The sequence below is a fragment of the Cyprinus carpio genome, chromosome A8 (assembly GCF_018340385.1).
Source record: "Cyprinus carpio isolate SPL01 chromosome A8, ASM1834038v1, whole genome shotgun sequence".
In the NCBI taxonomy this organism is placed as follows: Eukaryota; Metazoa; Chordata; class Actinopteri; order Cypriniformes; family Cyprinidae; genus Cyprinus; species Cyprinus carpio.
The window spans coordinates 18,435,542-18,454,731 of record NC_056579.1 but is presented as its reverse complement, the minus strand read 5'-3'; the positions used below and the strand labels follow the sequence as shown (position 1 = coordinate 18,454,731).

At 37.0% G+C, this 19,190-nt stretch overlaps 1 protein-coding gene, 1 long non-coding RNA gene and 1 pseudogene across 2 annotated transcripts; all 3 read right to left on the bottom strand.

Moving 5' to 3' along the window:
- Positions 1-6,645: 6,645 nt before the first annotated feature.
- LOC122146002 lies at positions 6,646-9,481 on the bottom strand (annotated as a pseudogene).
- A 5,661-nt stretch (positions 9,482-15,142) lies between these two features.
- LOC122134418 (globoside alpha-1,3-N-acetylgalactosaminyltransferase 1-like) lies at positions 15,143-16,476 on the bottom strand. Its single transcript, XM_042763044.1, is given in 2 exon segments — positions 15,143-16,230; positions 16,325-16,476. Coding segments are annotated over 2 exon segments (843 nt in total). The 3' UTR covers positions 15,143-15,539.
- A 73-nt stretch (positions 16,477-16,549) lies between these two features.
- LOC109099041 lies at positions 16,550-18,455 on the bottom strand. Its single transcript, XR_006160673.1, has 5 exons — positions 17,913-18,455; positions 17,173-17,202; positions 17,031-17,066; positions 16,833-16,877; positions 16,550-16,582 (listed from the first exon to the last, which is right to left on the bottom strand). It is a non-coding gene; the product is annotated as an uncharacterized LOC109099041 (long non-coding RNA).
- Positions 18,456-19,190: the final 735 nt, after the last annotated feature.

Sequence of the window (19,190 nt, the reverse complement as noted above, 5' to 3'; positions counted from 1 at the left end):
CATCCCAGAGGCACATGAAGTGACAGATCAGCCTGTACAGTGTGTGCCAGAGCAATCTGTACATAACAGCAGCACCACAACCACCAGGAGTGGTCGGGTTGTGAAAGTTCCTGTGAGGTTTCAGGACTACTGTATGAATTGACTGTATATTTGCCTAGTAATTAAGGTTAAGCATGTTTAAGCTCTGAACTGCTTATTGGAAAAGATGTTTGCTATAAGTATATAATTAAAAAAATATAAAAATATTCCCGGTTACGAGGACTTTAAGATCTATATCCAGAGTTCATATGCGGTTTATTGCTTGTATTGTTCTTTGTGAAAAAAGGAGGATGTGGTGTAGTGTTATATCCATTTATGATGTAATTGCATATTGACTCCACTAGAGGGCCACCTTGGGGTTGACTGCAGAAGGTTACCGGGTTAGACGAGTTAGACTGTGGCATGCATGAGCGGGTTAGCAGCAGGAGCTGCTTGTGTTCTGTAATAAATATGTGGTTCTGAGTTATAACTCTCCGTGTACAAAGTCTATTGGATACACTGCAACAGAAGAAACACTACAGGACCGAGATGACGGGAGAGCTCTCTCACGCAGGCGGAGAGAGAGAGAGAACGCACGGAGTTTAAACACGAGAATTTTGTAAACCTATCATTTGAAGAATCGTGACGCCTGCGCGAGGAAGACTTTCGCGAAAATAATGTAAGGGGAATTTATATTTTTTTTATTGATTTATTCTCTGTTTATTAGTAGGTTGAGATTATTTTTATACCGTAGTCATATGGAATGCAAACACACACGTGTACACCCACACACACACACACACACACACACACACACTATCTCACGATCTGTTAAAATTATTTATTCTGTTTATTCTTCATCAACACGTCCTAGTTTTGTATGTGGAGTTAATATTTTTATTGAATTATTCTCAGTTTATTAATAGGTTGAGATTCTTTTTATACCGTAGTCATATTAAATACCAAACACACACACACACACACACACACACCGCACACACACGATCTGTTAAAATTGTTTATTAATTATTGACATTAAAGCCAATATCTTTCTCACAGCCCCCATACAGAGAGTAAAGCAGAGCGCACGCTGGGCATTACAGAACGCAACCTGATACCTCGGTCACGTACCACACACACAGACGCGTCCGCAGATGAGTCCGGATATGAGAATGTGTGTAAGATCTACAAACACATTCTTCAGGGATCTCATTCATCACTTAGTCACTGAACAAACACCACATTTCTGCCCCCGGAGCTCAAAGGATGACGGATGAATTAATAGGGCAAAGTGCACATCTGGACATAATTAATATGTCAAAGGTCAAACTCATCAATCATTATGACGTTTGCTGGCGGATATGAACTACGTAGGGCAAATCTCTAACACAGGGACACATGAGTTAAGATTGTAAGAGGAAAATATCATGTCCAGATTGCTCACTAAAACTATACTTCTACCGATCTACATAATGTCTTGACTCAGCAACACTTGCCTGTAAAAGAAGGGAGCATTCCTAATCAGGAGAATATTGAGAAATGGCCTTACCTGCATGAGGTTCGTCTTCCACATATTGAGGCTGCAGTAGTGCTACTTATTGGAGTGAATTCTCATATAGCCATGGAACCATGGAAAGTGATAAACAGCATAAGCAATGGGCCTTATGCAGTGAAGACATTTCTTGGCTAGATAGTCAATGGACTGAAAGAAGAGAGCATCAAGACAAAAAAATATATAAATAAAACTGGTATACAGAGCTGTACAGTGAATCGCATATCTGTGGAGATTATTGAAGATTTGCTGATCAAGCAGTTTAATCTTGATTTTCCTGAGCATCGTTATGAGGATAATTCAGAAATATCTCAAGAAGACAGACAGTTCTTGATGTCTGTGATCAAGTCTACTCAACAGCGTCTCAAGAGCCTTTAAGAAAAGACTCAAAAGGAATCCTAGTTCCATGAGGAATACCCTTATTTATGAACAACATAACTGAGAAAGGGTTCGCTGAGAAAGTACCTGATGAGAATTTGCACCTTGGTGATGGAAAGTGTGGTACATTTCTAACCACAGGGTTTATCATCAGAAAAAGAAAGAAAAAAATCAGTGTTGTCTTCGGCTGTAATGCATCTTACCAAGGATACTTCAGTTACAAAAGCCAAACCTCACCAATACGCTTGCCATCCATGTGTTGACCTGATTCCGTAAAGAGACGATTGCAATAATGGCTGACATTGAATCAGTGTTTTATCAGGTTCGAGCACCTTGTGAGGATGCAGACTTCCTGAGGTTTCTCTGGTGGCCAGATGGGAACCTAGATCAAGACTACGAGGAGTACAGGATGTGTGTACACCTGTTTGGGGCAACATCTCATTTCACTCTTCAAAAAACAGCAGAAGATGGAATCAACAACACTACTCCAGAAGCAGCTCAGATACTCTTGAAGGATTTTTACGATTATGATTGCTTTAAATCAGTGTCAACTAAAGAACAAGCAGCCATTCTTGCAAGAGACATCAGAGTGCTTTGTAATTGAGGTGGGTTCCATTTGACAAGATAGACTAGTAATAACTGTATTTCCGTCCATCCCTGAAGAGGAATGAGCCACTGACATGAAAGACTTAGATCTGGACCGTGGGTTGCTTCCCATGGAAAGAGGATTGGGAATTCTGTGGTGTACAAATAATGACACGTTTAATTTTAAGATTGAAGTGCAAAACAAGCCACTTATCAGAAGAGGTATATTGTCAGCTGTTGGCTCTGTTTACGATCTTCATGGGTTCCTAGCACCATTTGTGCTATCAGCAAAGCTCATTCTGAGAGACCTTTGTTGAGAGAAAATAGCATGGTATGAGAAAATTGTAGAGAAAAAGCCTGAGAGGCAGCTGTCCTGGCTGGAAGATTTGCAGAAGCTCGCAAACTTCAGTGTGAGTAGATGTACCAAATCTGCAGGGTTTAGGCATGTCTAGATGCCTTTCAATTGCACCACTTTGCAGATGCTTGCGAGAATGGATATGGGAGTGTTGGCAGTTGAATTAGAAATATTAATTGATTTGTGTGTTAATGTTGGACAGTCAAGACAAGTTAAAAACAGGTGCATACAAGAAAACTTGTCTGGAGTTCTACATTATCAACCCATACACATTCAGTGACTGTGAGCTGCATTGCATTGTAATGTTGTTGTAATAATGTTATCATTAAAAGTAAATGAATGGCGGCAATGTCGCATATTTATGCAGAATAGTGCAAGCAGCGCTACACACTGTAGGACCTCAGGTGAACAATCACACAAATAAACTGCACAATCGGCTACTTCTGCCAAAGGAATTAAAAGAGCTTATTTCCTCCCATCTGCAATCTGAACACCATTAATGATTAGCTTAAGGGGAACAATGCTCAGTTGTATGTCAGCATTAAGAGTGATAACGTGATTCCACAACAGAGGACGTCTATCCCGCTCATCAGAAAACTAATCATGAGCTAATCATGTGACGTCAATATCCTGAGTTGGTTTCCTGTCAGCCGTGTTGTTTTCCAATTAAAAGAGTTGATTAAATTAACTCTTTTCACAAGATACAGGGACCCTGTGTATCAAGAATCATCTCATGATCCCAGTGTATGGAAACCCCTGCAACCCCACAGGAATCATTAATAAATAATCGACCTCAACACATAGGATCCATACAGCGTGTCCCATGACTCTGCTTCCTGCTTGCGTGTGACTCTTTCTACGAAATGAAATTTCCAATAAACATTCTCAAAAGACAATTATTGGGAAATCTAAAGGGTTAATTATATTCAGAAATAATACATTGCTTTGCCTTATGTGTGTTTGATATGCTTATTGGAACTTATGACATCTTAATTGATGCATTACGCATTTGATCTTTATGCCTTAGTGTAATCATTATTTTAGATGGTAAGGTTAGTATGTATGTGTGAGAAAGATGTATTGTGTTCGGTGTTGAACGAAAAGCTCACGTTATTTGCTTAAACTTGGAGTGAATGAAATGTCCAAATCCTGTATTTTGTGCATATTATGACACTTTGTAAGGTATTAACCAAAGTTCCACAATGGAGTTCATCTCACATGACGATGTCACATGATGTTTAAGCAATGTACAAAGAGAAACAGTAAGGGGCGTGTCTAAGCTCCGCAACAGCATCTCATTGGAAGATCGTGTCATGGGATGGACTAAATCCGCTTGGATAAAACCCCAATGCCTGAACTAATTCAGTGCGCTGCGCTTCCTTCTTCGCCATGGCTTGAACTACCTACTCCAACACGCTGCTAGCGTTCTTGTCATCCACAACTCAAAACACTCCGTTGAAACTTTGTGACTGCCAAGAATCTTCAAAGTCTTGCAACCAACGAAACTCGCAGAAGAACTTCCGAAATTGATCTTAAGCAGTAAAGATAAGACACATCCTTGGTGCGATCTAACGAATAACTTACTCCTGGGACTTCATTCAAATTCTGTTATCATCCTCTTCAGTAACTGTGTGTGTGTGTGTGTGTGTGTGTGTGTGTGTGTGTGTGTGTGTGTGTGTGTGTGTGTGTGTGTGTGTGTTCATTGCTGTGTGTGTGTGTGTGTGTGTGTGTGTGTGTGTGTGTGTGTGTGTGTTATAAAGAAGTATTGTCTTGTGTGGTGTATTTTTGCATGAACTTTCCCTAGATCCTGTGCTACCTAGCTCGTAGCTTAGTAAATTATCAATTTTGTGTGTGTGCTCGTTGGCCACAAAGTAGTATAAACAGAATTGTGAAGACATACTGACTTTAATGTTCGCTGGACGAACTGTTGATGAAGTATAAACTAATTAAATTTGGAATCAGTTCAATTAAAGCAATTCGAATCTTTAGATTCGGTTCTTCTTTAAAAGAAAAGGCTTCTTAAAAGAATAGGCTCACATACTTAGTGTACCTTAAATTTTTTTTTTTGCACATAATATACCTGTACATACACAACTGCTCATTGTAATATACCTGCCATATAATTGTCAATTTGTATTTTGTCATTTCTTACCTACTTATTTGTATTTTTTTTTTGTATTTTTTGTATTTTTCATTCTTATGTGTTTTTTGTTCTGTCGCTGTCATTCTGTTGCACTGCGGAGCTTCTGTCACTAAAACAAATTCCTCGTATGTGTGTACATACCTGGCAATAAAGCTAATTCTGATTCTGATTCTGATTCTAATCCCTACAATACCCACATGAAACAGCAGTACAACTGGTGTTTATCATAGCAAAGGCAACAAATCATATGAATTCCGTGAGCGGTGGACGAGAGCGCCGGAGTTAATGCAGTTAGAAGAAATGTCTAACATTAATTATGACATTGCTTACTTCGAAAAACGAAGCCAGTTTGACATCCGTCGTAGAAGATGTCACACTGCAGGACTGTGCTCCAAATCTTCTGACACTGCCAGAAGTTCGTCGGAGCTAAAATTTGATCGCAATGGCCATTAATCGGCTGTCTGTGAACATGTCAAACTAACGATCAAAGACTACAGATTTTAGCCTAGGATTATAGGAATCTTTTAGGATTTTTAAAATTTGGCCAAAATCGCACAATGTGAGCCGGGCTTTATTCTGAAGGTTTATGGCTCATGATAATTTAATGTGATACTTGATATAGTTTGCCTGCCTATACATTTAGGGGGCTGGGGATGTAAGAGCCATAATTTTATTAATTAAAATTTAACTTTAAAGTTAGAAGTGCTTGAGTAGATATTATTTTAATGTATTTAGATTTACATGTACATTTGTAAAACACCCCACATTATTATTCTGTTATGGTTTGCTCTGCTTTATTATTGGACTTCCTCTTTAATAACCTTTAATATTTGGTGTCCCCTTTAAGAAAGAAGGAATGATGGAGCAACAGTTTTTTTGACCATTGTTTATTTTGTTTCTGTTTTGTACAAGAACATCCAGTAAGTAAACAGTTAAAACTTGAACAAAGACCAGAGTCAATTCTTTGTCTTGAAAGCAAGATTATTGCCATTACATATATTGTTTGAAAAGCTGTTATGTTTAGTTAAATCAAGTTGTCACCTTTATTTATATAGTGCTTTATACAATACAGATTGTGTCAAAGCATTAAACAGGAAAATAGTGTTTGTTAATGCAAGAGGACAATAGTAAACAGTGTTTTTTTTTTTTGTTACATTCAGTTCATTACTGATTCAGTGACGTCTTTGTCCAGCTCAGTTTAGTGTATTATCTATACAATAGTTAGTGTTTATGTTAAAATGTTTATTCATAAATACATTTATATTTATACAAATATAAACAAATACAATTAAAAGGAACTATAATTGATTATATAAATATTTAACCTATTTGTAAATGTATGCACACATACATATTTTTATGATGTCAAAATGTCATATTTCACAGATTGTTAGAGCATATACCGCAGGTTATATGTAAGGATATATTTCTGCAGAAGTACCCAGAAAATATCATTTAATGTTACAATTGGTTTTAGCTTCAGACCTTGTAGCTTTCTAAACGTCCACCCTCAACTCTCTTCATAAAAGGGGTAAAACAAAGGGTTGTCTGGGCTTTCAATAAACACAATTGTGTTCAGTTACATAATAAAGAGTATTGCAAAAAGTTTGATACGTTCATATTGTGAGTGTTTATTCAAAAAGATTTTGACAGATATTGTTTCTGGTATGTGCTCATAAACATTTGCATTTGTCTGTGATTATCCATTTCTTGGTGGCAGATGTCAACTTCCCTACTGACAATGGGAGGCCTATGAGAACACACCATTTCAGCGTATCTGAATACTGGCAACAGTTACTATGGGTTAGGACGAACTTCAGCATAGTTTTTAGCTACATTAGAGAAGCGAATTACTTTTATTTGGGCTGCACTTTCATTGATGTCCCTCCACATTTATTCAGGAGAGAGCAGTTTACTAGGTTTGTTCAAAAGGAAATACTTGTTTAAGTGAGACTCCTCTTGCCATACCGCCTCAATGGAGTTTGCAGCATCAATGTGCAGCTTCTCCCTGCAGGTTTTGGTGAGATGATGTACATCCTCCAATGAGCCACCAAATGCAGCACCAGCATAATAATAATCCCCTTCATCAGCTGGAATGTATGCTTGAGACTTTGGTCTACGCTCATATGTGAATCGATTCCTTGGAGCGTCAAACAACCAAGGATGTATCACACCTACCAGACGACCCAAAGACTCCACACCCCAACGGCCATAGAACTTTGTATCTATGTCAAGGCAGAAAATATAGTCAGCCTCACTAGCCAGTTCATTCTCTATTAGTTTTTCCAGTTGTTCCATCCTGCTCATACTGATGTCCTGCCATCTTTTAAAACTCTGAACCTTTCGAACTGTCAAACTACGGTTTTCACCCATCTTCACTTCAGGAACTGATTCTGGTTGGTCTGTAAACAAGTAGTAATGCACTCGAAATCCAACAAAGTAATGCTGCTCTGCTGACTCCAGAAAATCTTTGACAAAAGCGCGTGTATCTAACATACAAAGAAAACAAATACAGGGAGAAATATTATGGTTAATTTATCCTTTAATCATTAATATTTCCAGAAATTAAAAAAAAAGAAAAAAGAGGAGGGAAACAAATATTATTAAAAAGATGAGAGGTATCATGAAGACTTACTTTCCCAAAGCGAAGACAGTGGTTGCTATGGTGAGATTCTGTTGTTTGTATATAGAATCGATTAGTATGGGGTCAAAGGTTCCCTCCCAAATGATTGGAGCTGACCATGGTGTCACAGAAGCAACATTTGTCTGACTTCATTAAAAACACAAATACTGTAATCATTTCATTCATGAGTGGAAATGGGCTATAACAGGTTAATACTAAAAACACAATACTCACCCTACCAACACACTCGGCTGGTTGTACAACAACCTGTAATAAAAATGAATTAGCAGAAAGAACAACAGACATTTTTATTTGTTCATGGAGTTGATACACATTTAAAACATGGGTTTCCCAGTACAACAGACATTTTTATTTGTTCATGGAGTTGATACACATTTAAAACATGGGTTTCCCAGTTATTTTATTTCCTTTTATTTCCAATCTACGGATCAACTTAAAGATAAAGTCACTTTTAAGAAGATGAAGTTTTACACACCCTGGCAATGAGCGCAATCCAAAGGTCTTTTGCCTCCATTTTAGCCTGATAATAACAGAGTTAAAGTCTTACTAATTTGAGTTTGCTTATGTTGTGTGTTATTGATTGTGTGTGTGTTGTTGATGAATATGAGCATGTACAGAAATATTAGCATGTTTTTTTGTGTTGAAGAGATATGTATGTGTATGTACATCATTACTCACTTTATGAAGACTTGTTCTTTTTTTCTGCTGACTGCAGCTTAAAACAGTAAAATATTAAATAATTCAGTAATGAAAACTTCACAAATCAAGAGAACAACACAAACTACATCTGCACCATGTTTTTTCTAACATCACTAAACTCACCTGTTCTGGATATTGTTTAGGTATAGGAGCCTGTAAAAAAAACATATAACTTCAGGTGATATGTCTGTAAATGTGTAACTGTTTAATCTTTATATGAGGGATTAGAGTCTCATATATCATGCTTGTCATGTACAAAAGAAAATGCAGAGTAAAGAATTGCTCGATATTGTAGGGTTGAGAATCAACCAAGATTTTCAACCCTACAATAGGTTTCCTGTCCCAAACCTATCATTCAGCAATCCTGAACCACTATAGTGAAACCACTCTTAGTCCCGATCAGACAGAATGTGTTTTTTTTACATTTACATTTTGGCATTGCGGTTTTCAAAAACTGAAAACACGTTTTGTCTGACTGATGAGATATAAAACTCTAAACTTTGTCTGACATAGTGCATCACTGCCAATAGAAAACAAATAAAAAAGGCGCCTCTCACTGCAAAAAACATGTTTTGTATAATCAGGGCCTTGATATGACATATCTTGTGAATAAAATAAAAATGTTAACATTTTTAAAGGGGTTTAAAAAATGCAGTTTCAGAAACTTACAATATGTTTGTCAAGGTTAGTTCATGAAGTTTTTGGCTTTAAAAATAAGGCGCTTATGCAGAATAGAGTGGCAATACTAAGTTAAATACAGTACTTCATGTTCTCCTCCTGGCCACGTCAAGCACTAACGTTACCAACTTCCGAGAAATAATACTGCATTATTATCACATCAATTCACAACCCAGACACAAAGGCAAACCATCTAATATTACTTAAGAGTAATTACATACCCACTCATTACCATCCCAAAGAACATATGAATGAGGAGAATATTCTGACGAAGCAGCATTATTCCTGGAATACTCATGTCCACACTAATATTAAGTCAGAGACTGAAGCGAAAGTGAGAGGAATAAAGCAAGAGAGATGTAGATCAAGGAAGGAGGAGCTTTCAGTTGACTGAAGCTGACTCCCCGTGGATCTGTTTTTACTGGACATCACTTCTTTGTTGCTGCTGCGTGTTTTGAGTTTGAGCTTCGTCAAGTTAATTCTTTATCATCTATTTTTATACACCATCATTTTCATTTCTGTAACGTGTGAATATATCTCCTATTGTATTCTACAACAAAAACAACCAGACCGCCTTGTTATCACTAGTTTTATTTTGATTTCCTGATCATGGTGGAGAAGCAGGCCCAGCTGAGAGAGCGGAGAGCCATGCTGGAAACATCCCAGGCTGACACTCACAAGTCTGGGGTAAGTATACAACGCGCTGCTAACTCTCCCACCACCTCTACTCCGTGTGTTTCTCTGAATAGGCCCCGTGCACCCAGATGACCTTCACTCCGGCATACCTGCAATGGAGGATGCAAACCAGGCCCTCGTCAACGACCTCTACCCCTCCGGTCTTCGAGATCTCCACCCAGAACCGCTCCACTCCCCTCTGCGAGATGGAATGCAATGCTGTGATCGTCTGAGACTCCATCATCCGGCACGTCCGTGCTACGTTAGCTGAAGGTAAAGTGCACACTCACTGTTTCCCTGGTGCCTGTGTTCTTGATGTTTCTGCGCAGATACCTGTGATCCTGAAGCACGACGATAGCATCAGGGCAGTCGTGCTGCACGCAGGGGTTAACGACACCAAGATATGGCAGACGGAAACACTGAAGAGGGACTTCAGGAGCCTGATCGAGATGGTGCGCAGCACATTGCCCGCTACAGCGACCATCGTGTCAGGATCACTTCCCACGTATCGAGAAGAATTTGCAGATTTCCTCTCAGACCTATTGGTTACTGTTGATAAAGCGCTAATTGTCAGAGATTTAACATTCACATTGATAATAGAAATTATGCATTAGGACTTGTGTTTACTGACCTAATAAACTCTTTTGGGGTCAAGAAAAATGTCACCGGGCCCACTCATCGTTTAAACCATACACTAGATTTAATTATATCACATGGAATCGATCTTACTTATATAGATATTGTACCTCAAAGTGATGATGTTACTGACCATTTCCTTGTATCGTGCATGCTGCATATTACTGATATTAACTTTATGGCTCTGCATTATCATCCAGGAAGAACTCTTGTTCCAACCAATAAAGATAGAGTCACAAATAAACTGCCTGATTTATTTCAACTGGTTTCTGTACCCATAAATACACATGAACAAGATTAAATGACTAGGAATATGGGCACTACGTTCTCGAATACATTAGAAGCTGTTGTCCCCATTAAATTGAAAAAGGGTAGAGAAAAATTTACTGCACCATGGTACAACAGTAATACCCATACCCATTCAAATTCGTAATCTTGAGCGCAAATGGAGAAAAACTAACTTGGAAGTTTTTAGAATTGCATGGAAAAACAGTATGTCCAGCTATAGACAGGCTCTTAAAGCTGCCAGGGCCGCGAACTCCACAAACTCATAGAAAATAACCAAAACAATCCAAGGTTTTTACTTAGCACAGTGGTTATATTAACAAATATCCAGAAGCCACCTGATCTAAATATTCCCTCACAGTTTTTTACTCACAATTTGTACAGTGTCCCAACTTTTTTGGAATCAGGTTTGTAAAATACAATAACAAATGTAAATTCTTGAGCGTCTAATACTTCAGTTTCATTCATCGCACCCAAAGATAAACTGCAGTGCTTTACAACTATAGGACAGGAAGAGCTAAACTTATCACTGCATCTAAACCAACAACATGTTTATTAGATCCTGTACCCACTAAACTACTGAAAGAGTTGTTACCTGTAGCAGAAAAACCGCTTCTCAATATTATTAACTCGTCGTTATCTTTAGGTCACGTTCCAAAACCATTCAAGCTGGTGGTTATTAAGCCTCTTATTAAGAAACCACAACTAGATCCTAGTGAACTGGTAAATTACAGATCCATTTCAAATCTTCCGTTTATGTCAAAAATATTTGAAAAAGTTGTGTCTGCTCAATTGTGCTCCTTCCTGCAAAGAAAAAAAAAATTATATATTATATATATATATATATATATATATATATATATATATATATATATATATATATATATATATATATATATATATATATATAAATGAATATTTTCAGTCAGGTTTCAAACCCCACCATAGCACAGAAACTGCACTTGTTACAATTACAAATGACTTGCTTCTTGCGTCAGACCAAGTCTGCATCTAATTGCTAGTTTTACTTGATCCTAGTGCTGTGTTTGACACCATAGATCATGACATACTCATAGATCGTTTACATATCTATATGGGTATTTGAGGGCAGGCTTTAAGATAGTTTAGATCCTACCTGTCCGAACACTACAACTTTGTTTATTTAAATGGGGAGTCATTTCAGTTATCACCAGTAAAGTATGGAGTGCCACAAGGATTTGTCCTTGATCCTCTGCTATTTTCAATATACATATTGCCCCTTGGTAATATCATTAGAAAATACGGGATTAGTTTCCACTGTTATGCTGATGGTGCTCAACTATAAATCTCAACAAGACCAGATTAAACTTCTAAATTATCTAAGAAACGGAGTGTGTTAAAAATGTAAAAGATTGGATGACCAATAATTTTCTCCTATTAAATTCGGATAAGACAGAGATATTACTTATTGCACCAAAAAAAGGTTACATGCATTCATGACCTCTAGACTGGACTATTGTAATGCACTGCTAGGTGGTTGTCCTGCATCCTCAATAAACAAGCAACAGATAGTACAAAATGCAGCAGCTAGAGTCCTTACCAGGTCAAGAAAATAGGATCATATTACCCCAATTTTACAGTCTCTGCCCTGCCTACCTAAGTTCTGTATCACTTACTAGGCCCTTAGTGGGTTAGCTCCTGCTTACCTAACTAGTCTTCTACCATGCTACAATCCATCACGCTCCCTAAGGTTCCAAAACTCTGGACTCTTGGTAGTACCTAGGATAGCAAAGTCCACTAGAGGAGGAAGAGCTTTTTCGCATTTGGCTCCCAGACTCTGGAATAGCCTTCCTGGTAACGTTCATATTTCAGACACAGTCTCTCTGTTTAAATCTAGATTAGAGACGCATCTCTTTGGCCAAGCATTTAAATAATGCATCTCATAATCTTGTACATCTGATCAAATGCACATTATTATTCTTTAGCTTGGGTTTAAACAAATCAGTTTTGCTTGGTTGGAACAGCAGCTACGCTAATTATGTCTCTATTTGTTTCTCTGTTTTTGCCACGGGATTTACACAAGCTTCAGTCTGGATCCAGAACACCTGAGAAGAGATGATGCCAACCCTGAAACAACATACAGAACTACCAAATTTTGCTATAAGTTTGATTGCAACATATAATAATTGCTGTTAATAGTCTTCATAATTTTGATTGATTTGTTTGATTACGTCTTTAATTTATTTTTCCATACATTTCTGCCTTTACTGACATAGTCACCACTGATAAGCTACTACTAAATATATTGTAGAAACATATATTGTACAGCTGCTTTGCAATGATTTTTATAGTGAAAAGTGCTATACAAATAAACTTGAATTGAATTGCTCTCAGATTTCCCCACTCTGGTTTTGTATTCTGTGTCTCAGGTGCCTATTGCTCTATGCCACCCATGTCAGATGTCTCCGAGGTGGTTTCAGCTCACTCTGCTGAATTTTCAACCTCAGCTTACTACACAGAGTGCAGCTCACTACGCTGACTTCACAATTAATCTCATTCTTGATCATTCCCAGTGACTGTCGCCATACAGCCTCAGCTCACAGGTCCAAAGGGCCACACAAGACCTCACACTTATGACACCAATTGTCGTGGCAATTTTCTATTTCAATAAAGGTTTGAGACAAAAGTCTTTTTAATTTTTATTTTAAATTTTTAATTGAGTGCAGAGTGCTACAAAGAGGAAACACCCCAACTCAACATGTATACCTACATTTATACCTTCATCAGATGCTTTGATCTCATCCAGTCATAAAGCATATTCAACATATATGTCCATTCAAGGAGTCTAACCATGTTCTCCAGATGCGTTTCTAAGAAGCCAGGATGTCTAAGAAGCTAAAATAACATTTCCTGTCTTACACTTGTTTTGCACTTAGATTTTCTGTTATCTCATGACAAACTTAAGCACATTAATGAGGCATTAAAAAAAAACACTCTTGGAGTAAAGCAAATAAAATATATATTTATTTGCTGTACCCCTGAGATTTTAAGGCAATAAGTTAATAATTATATAAAACATTTGCATGTTCACAGTTCTCTGACGTTGATTAATGGTCACATGACAAGTAGTGAAAGAAATAAAATATTTCAGTTTTTTAATGTGTCTTCTTTTGATAGATGTTATTTTAAAATGATGTATTTCAATTAACAATTTTTATGAGGAGGGCGTGTTAAGAGTTCGAGGTAGATTGAGCAGAACGACAATGCCTGAAGAATCAAAGCATCCCATCATCTTGCATAAAGACCTCCATATATAATTCTTGAACACATCCACTAAGACGTTGGCCACTTGGGATGAAACAATGTCCTGGAAAAGCTAAGACAGAAATACTGGCTTCCTCAAGCAAATTTTGCAGTTAAAAGAACAATTCATGCATGTCTTGTCTGCAGATGATTACATGCAAAGACTGGTGTACAAAAGATGGCAGATTTGCTAGAAGATAGGCTGCTGCCAGACAAACCACCATTCACTGATACTGGATTCGATTGTCAGATTCGCACAGTGAGAAATGTTCAGAATTCCGTACTGAGACAACAGTTATTGGACGATGATGGCCTACATACACTGTTGTGTGAAGTGGAATCAATCATCAGTGACAGGCCCATTACCAAAATGTCTGATGACCCTAATGACCTTGAAGCCTTGAGGGGCAATCATGGCCTAATGGTTAGAGAGTCGGACTTGTAACCCGAAGGTTGCAGATTTGAGTCACAGGTCCGGCAGGAATTGTCAGCGGTGGGAGTGAATATCCTGCGCTCTCTTCCACCTTCAATACAATGACTGAGGTGAGACCCTTGAACAAGGCACCAAACCCCCAACTGCTCCCCAGGCTCTGAAAGCAACATACTGAATCGACCCATCTCCAAAATATATCTTCTACAAGAAGCTGGATGACAGTAGTTTGAATGGATGTTCAAGTTGTGAATCCAAAGACTTTTATTCTGAAGGTTTATGGCTCTAGATAATTTAATGTGATAACTGATATAGTCATAATTCACAAAATTTAAGGTGATAGATATAGTTTGCCTGCCTATACAATTAGGGACTGGGGATGTAAGAGTTTACATTTAACATTTAAATTAGAAGTGCTTGAGTAGATACTGTTTTAATGTGTTTAAATTTACATGTACATTTGTTAAACACCCCCCATGTTTACTCTGTAATGGTTTGCTCTGATATATTATTTGACTTCCGTTAATAACCTTTAATATTTGGTGTCCCCTTTAAGAAAGAAAGAATGATGGAGCAACAGTTTTTTTGACCTGAGTTTATTTTGTTTCCATTTTGTACAAGAACATCCAGTAAACAGTTAAAACTTGAACGAAAACCAGAGTCAATTCGTTGCCCGAAAGAATAAAGTAAGATTATTGCTACTAAATATATTGTTAAAAAGCTATGTTTAAGTCAAATCAAGTCAAGTCACCTTTATTTATATGGTGCTTCATACAATACAGATTGTGTCAAAGCCTTAAACAGGAAAATAGTGTATCGTTAATGCAAGAGAACAATAGTAAATAGTGACTGTTAAAATTTTTTTTTAGTAATTTCATCATTGATTCAGTGATGTCATCTTCCAGCTCAGTTTAGTGTATTATCTATACAATAGTTAATAAGTGTTTATGTTAAAATGTATATTCATATATATTTATATTGTATATTTATACAAATATAAACAAATACAATTCAAAGGAAATATTTTTATGTTTCTAGAGGTATGAATACATACATATTTGTATGGTGTCAAAATGTCATTTTTCACACATTGTTTCAGCATATACCACAGGTTATATGGCGGGTTATATTTTTGCAGTAGTACCCAGAAAATATCATGTCAACAGTTGGCAACAGTTACTATGGGTTAGGACGAACTTCAGCATAGTTTTTAGCTACATTAGAGAAGCGAATTACTTTTATTTGGGCTGCACTTTCATTGATGTCCCTCCACATATATTCAGGAGAGAGCAGTTTACTAGGTTTGTTCAAAAGGAAATACTTGTTTAAGTGAGACTCCTCTTGCCATACCGCCTCAATGGAGTTTGCAGCATCAATGTGCAGCTTTTATCTGCAGGTTTTGGTGAGATGATGTACATCCTCCAATGAGCCACCAAATGCAGCACCAGCATAATAATAATCCCCTTCATCAGCTGGAATGTATGCTTGAGACTCTGGTCTACGCTCATATGTAAATCGATCCCTTGGAGCATCAAACAACCAAGGATGTATCACACCTACCAGACGACCCAAAGACTCCACACCCCAACGGCCATAGAACTTTGTATCTATGTCAAGGCAGAAAATATAGTCAGCCTCACTAGCCAGTTCATTCTCTATTAGTTTTTCCAGCTGTTCCATCCTGCTCATACTGATGTCCTGCCATCTTTTAAAACTCTGAACCTTTCGAACTGTCAAACTACGGTTTTCACCCATCTTCACTTCAGGAACTGATTCTGGTTGATCTGTAAACAAGTAGTAATGCACTCGAAATCCAACAAAGTAATGCTGCTCTGCTGACTCCAGAAAATCTTTGACAAAACGTGTGTATCTAACAAACAGAAAAAGAAAAACAAATACAGGAAAAAAAAATTCATTTATGCTTTAATCATTACTATTTTCATAGAGATATCATGAAGACTTACTTTCCCAAAGCGAAGACAGTGGTTGCTATGGTGAGATTCTGTTGTTTGTAGATAGAGTCGATCAGTATGGGGTCAAAGGTTCCCTCCCAAATGATTGGAGCTGACCATGGTGTCACAGAAGCAACATCTGTCCGATCATTAAAAACACACATAAAGAACTGCAATCATTTCATTCTTGAGTGGAAATGGGCTATAAGAGGTTAATACTAAAAACACAATACTCACCCTACCAACACACTCGGCTGGTTGTACAACAACCTGTAATAAAAATGAATTAGCAGAAAGAACAACAGACATTTTTATTTGTTCATGGAGTTGATAAACATTTAAAACATTGGTTTCCCAGTTTTTTTCTCCATCTATGAACCGAAGACATCATTATGTAACTCTCACTGGTCATCTGATCAGAACCTCAAAAACAACCATGAACCAATAGTTCAGTAGTCCTCATTAACTACGGATCAACTTAAAAATAAAGTCACTTTTAAGAAGATGAAGTTTTACACACCCTGGCAATGAGCGCAATCCAAAGGTCTTTTGCCTCCATTTTAGCCTGATAATAACAGTCAAACTCTTACTAATTTGAATTTGCTTATGTTGTGTGTGTGTTGATGAATATGAGCATGCACATAAATATTAGCATGTGTATGCATTTGTTTTGTTTTTTTGTGTTGAAGAGTGGTGTATGTTTATGCACATTACTCACTCTATGACGACTCGTTCTATTTTCTGCTGATTGCAGCTTAAAACAGTAAAATATTAAATTATTCATTAATGCAAACTTCTCAAATCAAGAGAACAACATAAACTACATCTGCACAATGTTTTTCTAACTGCACTAAACTCACCTGTTCTGGTTATTGTTCAGGTACAAGAGCCTGTAAAGAAAGACATATAACTTCAGGGAGATTTACAGAAAGATCTCTGTAAATGTGCATCTGTTTAATCTTCTTTTCAGAGTGTAGAGTATTATATACTTGTCATGTACACAAAAAAATCAGAGTAAAGAATTGCTCAATATTGTAGGGTTGAAAATCAACCAACTTTTGTTTTCTGTCCCAAACCTACAATTCAGCAATCCTACAACCTGAACCACTATAGTGAAACCATCCTTAGTCCCGAACAGACAGAATGCCTTTTTTGCATTTTCTTTTGCATTTTGCCATTGTGTTTTCAAAACTGAAAAAAACATTCTTTCTGACTGATAAGAATTAAAACGCTAAACTCTGTCTGACAGAATGCATTTAAAAATGCTAAATGCCAATAGAAAACAATTTTAAAAAGACGCCTCTTCTGTTGTTTTGCATTTAAAAACGCTCACTGTTGAGAATAAAATAAAAATGTTTACATTTTTAAAGGGGTCATAAAATGCAGTTTCAGAAACATATAATATGTTTTCAAGGTTAGTTCATAAAGATTTTTGGCTTTAAAAATAGAGTGGCAATACTACGCTAAATACATGTACTCCTCCTGGCCACTTGTCAAGCACTAATGTTACCAACTTCTGATAAATAATACTGCATTATTATCACATCAATTCACAACCCAAACACAACCATCTAAAATTTGCTGAAAAGTAATTACATACCCACTCAATACCATCCCAAAGAACACAAGAATGATGAGAAAATTCTGACGGAGCAGCATTATTCCTGGAATACTCATGTCCACATTGGTATGAAGTTAGAGACTGAAGCGTAAGTGAGAGGAATAAAGCAAGAGAGATGTAGACTAAGTAAGGAGGAGCTTTCAGTTGACTCATAGGAACAAAATTATTACAACTTCCTTAGTATGTAAAATGTGAAACTCAAGAATACTTGTTCGTGATTTTGAATTCATTATGTAGTAAACAAAACGAAAGCAAAATATGAAAATGTGTGATTTGAATTGAATTGAAAATAAACCTGGCTTACTGGCTTTTGACAGTGAAACAAAACAGCTCAGATATCAACAATAGGAGAAAAAAAAGTTCAGAATAGACAGAAAAAAAAATGTGTTTGAATGAAAGACTAAGAACAAAACCATTTACACAGGAAAAAACAAACAAACAAAAACACAGGTATATGCAGGGGCGATTCTAGGATTTTCATTTTAGGGGGGCTAAAAAGATAGAAAAACAAATTAAGACAGAAAGAAAGAAAGAAAGAAAGAAAGAAAGAAAAAGAAAGAAAATAATATAAAATAATGTCTGACTATGTTAGGGTGGTATACTAAACATACTGCAGCATTCCACTGTATTGCATAAATTAGATGGGTATAACATTTGAGTACTGCAAGTACAAGTCCTCCTGATCACAAACACACACACACACACACACACACACACACACACACAATTTTACTGTTTATTTTACTGCATTTCTAGAACAAACCTCTTTCCTTAGCTCAAGTATACAAACCTTGTTTTCATACTCAAATACTGTCTGTCACTGTCTTCAGTCATTTCTGTGCATGACTGTGTGGTAGTTAATCCCACATGCACTGTGATATGATTTATATTGAAAGTTTTTGAAATTGAAAACTTTACAGTAGATGGGAAACCGATTGCTCCCCCATGACATTTTGTAAACTCCATTTATGACAAAGAACTGCACAGATGCAGATATAACAATCTACCAATAAACACACACCTTGTCCTCTGTTTCTCGCTCTGCGCCGCCATGGTCAGCGTCGCATTGGAGAACACACTGAAAGATGGGACACTCTTGTACCTTCTTTACTCTAAGAAAAAGGTACTGCATCATTTAGGTACTGTTACTTTCCGTGGTTGTGTATTATGGCAGTGTATATTCTGTTGTATTCTACAGAGCTTTACCATCAGTTCTCATTGTTGTTACTAACTTATTACTAACTAACTTGTTATTTG